We start from the raw sequence: 9,629 nt of genomic DNA, 5'->3' as shown, positions 1-9,629 counted from the left end.
AGTTATTATTCCTTTGTGATGGTAGAGAAAGGTTGTACATTGTCTTGGCTCGTATCCAGTAACTCTTTGGGAATGAGGGTAGGGATTTGAGAAGTAAGTTGGAATCACTAACTGTAGTTACTTGTGTGACTGGATTGGTTGGGATTAGTAAAGTGAAACTCTCTCGAGACGTTTTGGTTGTGCGTCAGTCGAGACATGGTGCTGTGACCAGGATGTCGTCACCCAACGAACAAACAACCTCTGAACAGGAACATCCTGTCGAGTCAACCGGTGCAACTGCTGCAGAATTACCGGTGACCCAAGCCGCTCAAACGAGCGTAGATCCACGAGCCGTGGATGGTACAGCGGATGAGTCCCATGAGGCCGGTAATGAGGACGCCAGCAAGGACCAGACCGATGGCACGGACGCTGGTGCAGGAGATTCGGAGCGGTTGCTAGTCTCGTCCACCCCCGAATACAAGCAGATGATCCAATCGAGGTCCAACATGAAGCGTCGACTGACGAGGGTGAGGCAAAAGATAAAAATTCACCTAGACCTGCTAGGAACTGATTGTTTCAGTGCAGACGCTCTTGGCCGCCTAGATGTTTCTGCCGCACGTTCCCTTTACGATGAGGCGTCCGGTTTGAAGTCAAACATCGAGGGTATCCAAGACAATATTAGACGGAGCTTAGAAGACGCAAACGAGGATAAGAAATTAGATGAACAAGACGCGTGGGAGAATAATTTCGAACTTGAATGCGTGTGTTTGTTGAGGCTCGCACAATGTTTACAACAATGCGACCACCATTCTCGCACTCAGTATGAAGCTGAAGACGAACGCCGCACCCGACTCCGATTACTAGAAGAGCATGGGCCACGCGCGCTAGATGTTCTTGATGCGGCCATGTCTAGCCCTCGCAGCGGACCAAAACCAACATGTCATGCGTCGCCAACACTACATGCGTGGAGTGAGAAGAGTGCCGACACGGATATCGACACTGCTACTTCAAGTGCTTGTGACACTGTTGAGCCACCGCGACAGTCCCAATGTGAGTCGGCTGAACAGTCACACGCACAAAGTGCAGTGCTTCATGACATTGTACATGTAGTAGATGCAACTGAGTCTCCTGCCAGCGCAGCAAATGCACAGGAAACCAGCGCAGCAGTCAGTGTCAGAAGCCAACCAAGATCACCAGTGCCACCAGTCCCCAAACCACGTGTCAGGCATGCCATTGGCCCTGGCACTGGTAGAACTGCTGCCACTCCAGCAGTGCATGCGGTGCCCAGCCCAAGTCCCACCTATGGCAGTGGTGAGGAGGACAGGGCCTATGACTATGAGCATTACCTCCAGCAGGAGACCCAGGACAGACAAGCAGTACAACAGCATCAACCAGATGCAGAAACATTCTATCCACCAGACCATTCTGTCCCCGCCAGGACAGCCCCTCCACCAGCCACAACCTGGCCACGCGATGCTATTGCCCCACTGGAGCAAGCTCTTCAGGGCGCAGTTATGAATGTCGCCCAGGCTTTGAGCCAAAACCAAACGCCACAACACACCAGCACATCCGCTGCAGCCGGCCCAAGCTCCGTTGTGTTCAAGCTAAAACCGATGGAAATACCGAGCTTCGACGGGCAGGTCACCAACAGGCCCGATTTTTGGGACCTGTTTGAAACTGCCGTGGACAAACAGCCAATGTCCGATGTCGTTAAGCTGAGCTACTTGAAGAGTGCCCTCACTGGCCGAGCTGCCCACACGCTCGCTGGTCTGGCTATCACCAACAACAACTATGCCACGGCCGTACAGCTACTGAAAGAACGATACGGACGGACAGATGATATTGTTGCTGCCCTGTATACCAAGGTGCAGCGATTGCAAAGCACATCGTCCAAACACCGTGATATCCGGAACACCATTGACAACATCGAACGGATACTACGACAGCTGTCTGCCATGGGCATTAGCGTTGAACAGCAGCCACTATTGGTGCAGCACATTTTGTCCAAGTTCCCTACGGAAGTACTCACCAAGCTAGAGGAATGGCGAACATCGAGCCATCAGTCGTGGACGGTCGCCACCCTGCGATCCGCCCTTCAGCGGTATGCCGAAATCCACCGGAATTTGCGGGAAGGTTCCGAGACTTCTGCCTCTCAGTCTTCAAGGACACCGGCCACACAGACACAGCACGGCTCACCAATGACCATGCAAGGAACTGGACACGCTCTTTCATCTCAGTCAACGCATAGTGCGCCTCCACGTCTATGTGTCTTCTGCAAGGGGACTCACTTCAACGACCAGTGCGTCACCTACAAGCTGACTCGGACAAGACAACAGAAGCTCCGAGAACAAGGTCGTTGCTTCATTTGTCTGCGACGGAGCCATATGGCGTCCCAGTGCCCAGAGAAAACCAAGGCGTGTTTTCACTGCAGCAAGACCGGCCACAACCGAGCTATTTGCCCAGCCCATGAGAGACGTGAGCCCTCCAAAGGCAGCTCAAGGCCACAACCAAATGGCTCACAACCTGCCAGGGCCGTCTCCACACAGGGTAATGATGAGGAACTTGCAAATACGTGCTCCGCCAGTCTCGTGTCAGAGGGTCCCAGTGACAAGACTGGTGCAGTATTCCTCCAGACAGCACAAGTGCAGATTCAAGCTGCCGATGGTAGCTTTATCACCGCGCATGCGTTACTGGACACCGGCAGCAATCGCACGTACATGAGTACCCAGCTCAGCAAGCAGCTTCAGCTGCAGCCGGAGAGACAAGAGTCATTGACCCTCATCACCTTTGGAGTGACACACCCACGCAGTGTTGTTACATCGGTCGTTCAGACGTCCATCTCACTGTCCGACGGACAGAGGTACCCCATCAAAGCGAATGTACTCGACACCATTACACGACCTATCCGACGCTACCCTCTTCCATCTGAAGATGCGGAGTTCCTGGCAGGCGAACCATCCATTCAAATGGCAGACACCATACCATCAACAGCCGAGACAAGGGCCATTGACATTCTCATTGGTTCTGATCATTACGGAAATCTTGTGCAAGGATCACCGCAGCGTCTACCGTCAGGTTTGTACGTGATGGATACGCTCTTGGGTCACATCGTCACAGGACAGTGTTCGTCCAAGTCGGATGACAGCAACAGCTCAACGCTTCTTGTCATGACACAGGCAAGCACCGGTCTACAGCGTCCGCTATATGACTACATGGCAACCGCCGACTCTGCTCTGCTTGCTGAAGTCGAACCAAACTTGACGGAGTTTTGGTCGCTAGAAAGGATCGGTGTGGAGGACCCAGCAAGTCTCCCAACAGATGACGACACAGTTCGACAGTTCGAGGAGACCGTCACGTTTGCCGACGGCCGCTACACAGTCCAGTTTTCATGGAAGCCCGACATGCAGCTTCCACACAACAAGGACCTAGCCTACGGAAGGATGAAGTCACTGGGGAAACGGCTTGCAGCAGATCGAGACCTGCTGACCAGGTACAACGACGTGCTGCTGCAGCAGGAACGGCTTGGCATTATCGAGCGAGTCACAGAGAAAACCAAGTGCGGTCAACGCTCGCACCATCTGCCGCACCATCCAGTGTTGTCTCCTTCGAAGGCTACCACCAAACTCCGAGTGGTCTATGACGCCAGTGCGAAGATCAATAAGACAGCACCGAGCCTGAATGACTGCCTGAATCAAGGGCCGTCCCTCCTGCCTAGCCTCTGCGGCATTCTGCTACGATTTCGCCTGGCCCCGATCGTGCTAATCTCAGATATTGAGAAGGCATTCCTGCAAGTAAGGATTCAAGAGACAGACCGTGACGTCACCCGATTTCATCTACGTGGATAACATCATGCTGACGGCTGGTACTGCAGAGGAAGCCGAGGTCAAGTACCGCGAGACTCGGCAGGTGTTCAACTCCGCGTCCATGAATGTACGTGAGTGGTCATCCAATGACCCTGCTACCTCCTCTGTGTTTGACCCGAGTGTGACGGCGACGAACACGAGCCAGAAAGTTCTCGGCCTGCAGTGGGATACCGTCGCCGACACATTCCACATTCCAGGTGTGAGCTCCGAGTCGCCTGACGTCGACAGCATAGCATCCAAACGGCGTGTTTTGCACAACGTAGCACGCATTTATGATCCACTCGGACTCTTCAACCCAGTCACCTTCCATGCCAAAGTGTTTTTGAGAACGCTTTGGAGGGACGACCTATCTTGGGACGACGCTCTACCCACAGAACGACTCGAGCAATGGCAGTCCATAGAGGGTATACTTGAGCCGGTCGCAGACATCCGTATCCAACGCCGAACCTCCACTCTGAAGTCAGTCACCGATCGACAACTTCATGTCTTCTGTGACGCATCAAAGGACTCCTATGCAGCGTGTGTCTACCTCCGTGAAGCCAACGGACCTGATGCGACATCGACACTGCTCTTCTGCAAGATGCGATTGGCGCCAGCAAAAAGGGAGCTCACCATACCCCGCCTAGAGCTCATGGGCGTAGTCATTGCAACCAGAGCTCTGCTATTTGTGCGCAAAGAGCTCGGCATCGACATCACGAAGAGCTTCCTGTGGTGCGACTCACAGTGCGTTCTCCGCTGGCTTGTTACGCACAAAGACATGAGTGTGTTCGTCCGTAACCGTGTCAAAGAAGTCCAGCAAGTAGAAGATCTGTCATTCCGGTATGTTCGCAGCGAAGACAACCCTGCAGATCTAGCAACGAGAGGCGCCACTGTGCCTGACCTCAGTGACATCTGGTGGCACGGACCTCACTGGCTGCGACAAGCCGAGGACAACTGGCCCACCTGGCAGCGACCTCCCATCACTCCAGAAGATTTCAAGAATGTGATGGCCGAGTGCAGGGGACCCAAGGCTGTCTTCGAAGCATCACTTGTCGCCAACACGGAAGACACACCTGTCGTACAATCGACTGGTCTAGCTGGGATTGAGCCGGGACACCGACAGCTGTCAACTCTATTGCGAATCACCGCCAATTGTCTGGTCTTTCTACGAAAGAAGATCTGGCAGCGACTCTCCAGTGACAGCCAACAGAAGCTGAGGACAAAGCACCCACTCCTCGCAACAGTCCTGTCTGAAACGCCCTCCATTCGCCTATCTAACTGCCTTTGGGTGAGGCATATCCAGCAGCAAAGCTTCCCAGACATGGAGTCGAAGAATAGCAGCATAGTGACGCAACTCGGCATCCACGCAGATCAGTATGGTGTGCTCCGGTGCCACGGAAGACTTGGCAAGGCATATGAGGCTACGGATTCCACACCTCCCGCGCTACTGCCACGGAACCACTGGTTCACTACAGCTGTTGTCGAGGAGATGCATCGACAAGCTCTCCACGCTGGACCGGCACACACGCTCACCCTGATACGACGCAGCTACTGGCTTCCAAAGGGAAAGGCAGCGGTGCAAAGGATTCTTCGCCAGTGTACCACGTGTCGTCGCCATGAGGGCCAATCATTCCGCCTGCCGCCGATGCCGTCGCTTCCAAAGGAGCGAGTTTCAAGGTCCAACCCCTTCCAGTATGTTGGGACGGACTACTTTGGTCCGCTGCGAGTCAAGCAACCTGGAGGCACTGACAAGGTCTGGGTGTGCATATTCACTTGCTTCACTGTACGAGCAATCCATTTGGAATTGGTTTCAGACATATCAACATCGCAATTCGTCATGTGCTTTCGCAGATTTGTGTCTCGCCGAGGTGTGCCGCACATGGTATACTCCGACAATGCCAAGCATTTCAAACTCGCCGCATCTGTGTTCCGAGATTTATGGCACACGGTCATCAATGATCCCGATCTCCACAGCTACATATCCTCACAAGGGATAACCTGGCGCTTCACTACTGAGCTTGCCCCCTGGCAAGGTGGCATCTATGAACGTCTGATCGGCACAGTTAAACGGTCCTTTCGGAAGGCCATCGGTCGTAGCCTACTGACCCGTGACGAACTGCAGACTTTATTAACTGAGGTTGAAGCTGTAACCAACTCGAGACCGCTGACCGCAATACCATCAGACGAAGACTCGCCGGATGTGTCTGTCTTGACACCTGCACACTTCTTGAGCCCAGGTCTGTCCCTGATGGCACCATTCGGAGCGCTGGATGAACAAGAGGAGGAGTATAATCCCACCAACAACGAAGACACCTCGCACATTCTATTGCGACGATGGCGTCATCATACACGGAGATTGGAAGACTTCTGGAAACAATGGAAGGAAGAATATCTCATGATGCTCCAAGAGAGATCAACGCCACTACATCGACTGCAACGCCATCAGTCTGCTAGCCTAACTCCACGAATCGGCGACATCGTCATCGTGAAGCAGGAAGGAACTCCGAGAGGTTTCTGGAGAATTGCAAGGATTGAAGACCTGCCGAAGAGTACAACAGACAAAGCCATCAGAAGTGCTAAAGTTCGCCTGCCGTCGAGGAATATCGTCTCACGTCCACTGTCTCATCTGTATCCGCTGGAAGTGTCAGCAATCCAAGAGCCATCATCTCCCCAGGACTCCAACGATGCAGCGACGGAAGAGCCACAACAGCGAAAGGGCAACGCGCCAAATCGACCACTTGTACAGCGACCAAGAAGAAAGGCAGCAGAAAGAGCCGCGAAGAACATTGAATCTTGGCTCGCATGAACCCATTTCGGCAACAGGTACCCGGTATAGTTGCCTATTAAGTGAGAGAGCACTCCATTAGCCTCACATGTTAACTCTGATAGTTTCATAGCAGCCTTAGCTCAAAACACGCATTACACTAGGCCCTTTCGTGAGAACCACCCCGCTGTGTTTGTTCATTAGATCCAAATTGCTTTCTATTCGTTATCACCCTTTCTTCTCTTTACCCAGTAGTGTAACATTTTGCTGGCCGGAGTGTCGTGATCTGCATCCCGATGTACCACTTGTAGTGTAATGACTGCTGTCATGACTCGGCCTGGTCTAGTCGTGCATAGCTGACTCTAGTTACTCTTGTCCCCTACTGTCGTACTGACATTGTGTTTCACCATTTAGTACACTTTGCCTCTACTCTAGTCGGTGCATGAATAGCCGTTCCTAGGTTTACATGTTCCATCGTGCAGTCCGTAGTGCACGCGACATTCTCGGCTTGACTTCCGCTGCTCTGGTAGCCAGCCAGTTATTATTCCTTTGTGATGGTAGAGAAAGGTTGTACATTGTCTTGGCTCGTATCCAGTAACTCTTTGGGAATGAGGGTAGGGATTTGAGAAGTAAGTTGGAATCACTAACTGTAGTTACTTGTGTGACTGGATTGGTTGGGATTAGTAAAGTGAAACTCTCTCGAGACGTTTTGGTTGTGCGTCAGTCGAGACAATCATATCACCATCTCACCGCCTCGCTGTTTCACCATATCACCATCTCACTGCCTCGCTGTTTCACCATATCACCATATCACTGCCTCGCTGTTTCACCATATCACCATCTCACTGCCTCGCAGTTTCACCATATCACCATCTCACTGCCTCACTGTTTCATCATATCACCATCTCACCGCCTCGCTGCTTCACCATATCACCATCTCACTGCCTCGCTGTTTCACCATATCACCATATCACTGCCTCGCTGTTTCACCATATCACTATCTCACTGCCTTGCTGTTTCACCATATCACCATCTCACTGCCTCGCTGTTTCACCATATCACCATCTCACTGCCTCGCTGTTTCACCATATCACCATCTCACTGCCTCGCTGTTTCACCATATCACCATCTCACTGCCTCGCTGTTTCACCAAATCACCATCTCACTGCCTCGCTGTTTCACCATATCATCATCTCACTGCCTCGCTGTTTCACCATATCACCATCTCACTGCCTCGCTGTTTCACCATATCACCATCTCACTGCCTCGCTGTTTCACCATATCACCATCTCACTGCCTCGCTGTTTCACCATATCACCATCTCACTGCCTCGCTGTTTCACCATATCATCATCTCACTGCCTCACAGTTTCACCATATCACCATCTCACTGCCTCTGTAACAGTTCCCTGTTAGCGCTAACCTTATCTGCCCTCTAGCTCTGTATTTTGCACCTTTCCCTATCCTGTCAGCACTCGCGTTATCACCTTAGGGCACGAAGTGCCCTATATCAGTTGTGTTGCCTTGAGCAAGCATTGTCTTTTCCAAGAATACCTTCAAACGGTTACACTGGTAGCGGAGGATGGTTAACTTGGTGTTCTTGGAGCTCGGCATTGTCGTGGCGATCCTTGTTCTTTCTGTGTTGCTATTCAGGTTGGCCAGCAAGGTCCGTGAAGCCAGTCGCCAAGTCAGCGCCCGTCTGAGCAACCGACAACAACCGCTCCCTGTGCCGCCCGCTTATTCGTCCGGGAAGCCTCGGCACGCTAAGGAGCCGCCGATCTTCGATGGCAAGCCCTCGCAGTTCAAGGAGTGGGCTTTCTCCATTGAGCTGGCGATTCGGTCACTGGGAATCACCGACTCGTCGGTGATGGTGGATTACGCAGCGGGCTTCCTGAGCGGCAACGCCAAGCTATGGCTCATCGCATCGTTGGATACGGGTGTGGAGTTCTCGACGTGGCCAGCGCTGCGTGAAGCCCTCGCCAAGGTGTACGGTCCGTTGCATCATCAAGAGCGGGTGCGACTGGATCTCTTCGCTGTCAGGCAGCACTCAAGCTTGGAGAGCTATGTCACCGAGTTCTTGCGCCTAAGCCTACAAGTGCCTGAGATCGACGAGCTGACCCGAGGACTGCTGTTCGTAAATGGACTGCACCCATCTGTCAAGACCCGGGTGCTGCGAGAGCACCCCACTGATCTGAGCCAAGCGATCAGGTCAGCGCAAACGGCGGACCAACAGCCGAACCCGATTCAGCACCGAAGTCAGCCCGTACGACCCCAAAGGCTAACACCGGAGGAGAGGCGTCACCTGAGTCGGCAGGGTGGATGCTTCGCTTGTCGGAAGCCAGGTCACCTAGCTCGGGATTGTCCCAGCAATCAACACCCAAACGCTGGTCGCCAGTGAAAAATGGCGTGCGCTCGCTGGCGACCAAGCGGAAAGCACCCAACGGTTACCCGGTTGACATACGCAACCGTTACAGCGTACTAGAGCTGGAAGAACCGACGCTGCAAGCTGATTCGGAAGATGTTGCCGAACAGGAATCCCATGTCAGCAACGTTGATATCGCAGTACAGGACACGGAGCTTCCTTTGGAGCATGACCTTCTCCGTGTTGAGGGCAGGATCAACGGCCGCCGGGCAATTATGCTTATTGACTCGGGATCGACGCACGACTTCATATCGGAAGCTTTCGTGCAAAGAAACGGCCTTGTTACGGAGAGCAAGGACGAAACACTGAAGGTAACCCTGGCTGATGGCTCATCGACATCATCGGGACTGCAGAGGACCGGTTCGGTAAAGGTTATCGTGAAAGACTTCAGCGAGACCCAATCTTTCACAGTTTTTCCGTTGAGCCGCTATGATGCTATCCTGGGCAAGCCATGGCTGACCAGACACAATCCGAATATCAACTTTCAGACCAACGAAGTGAAACTGAACGGAGAGCCGCTCGTTGCTAAACCCCCTTCCGGCCAAAATAGTGATACGGAGCGTCAGGAGTCGCCGCCAATTGAGAGCATGCTCATATCTGGTTCTCAGGCTCGCCGCGAGTTG

The 9,629-nt window shown here is 53.0% G+C and overlaps 2 protein-coding genes across 2 annotated transcripts; both read left to right on the top strand.

The window, feature by feature from the left end:
* The first annotated feature begins 212 nt into the window (after positions 1-212).
* LOC135812402 (uncharacterized) lies at positions 213-3,824 on the top strand. Its single transcript, XM_065325775.1, has one exon. It carries the CDS (start codon positions 213-215, stop codon positions 3,822-3,824), a length of 3,612 nt encoding a protein of 1,203 aa, XP_065181847.1.
* A 4-nt stretch (positions 3,825-3,828) lies between these two features.
* Positions 3,829-6,627, top strand: LOC135812401 (uncharacterized). The gene has a single exon (XM_065325774.1). It carries the CDS (start codon positions 3,829-3,831, stop codon positions 6,625-6,627), a length of 2,799 nt encoding a protein of 932 aa, XP_065181846.1.
* The last annotated feature ends 3,002 nt before the right edge of the window (positions 6,628-9,629 follow it).

This window comes from Sycon ciliatum, chromosome 3, assembly GCF_964019385.1.
Source record: "Sycon ciliatum chromosome 3, ocSycCili1.1, whole genome shotgun sequence".
Classification (NCBI taxonomy): Eukaryota; Metazoa; Porifera; class Calcarea; order Leucosolenida; family Sycettidae; genus Sycon; species Sycon ciliatum.
This window is presented reverse-complemented; position numbering and strand designations above follow the sequence as displayed.

Excerpts from the sequence above, each read along its gene's own strand:
- LOC135812402 (XM_065325775.1), top strand. The coding sequence starts at position 213 with ATGTCGTCACCCAACGAACAAACAACCTCTGAACAGGAACATCCTGTC.
- LOC135812401 (XM_065325774.1), top strand. The coding sequence starts at position 3,829 with ATGCTGACGGCTGGTACTGCAGAGGAAGCCGAGGTCAAGTACCGCGAG.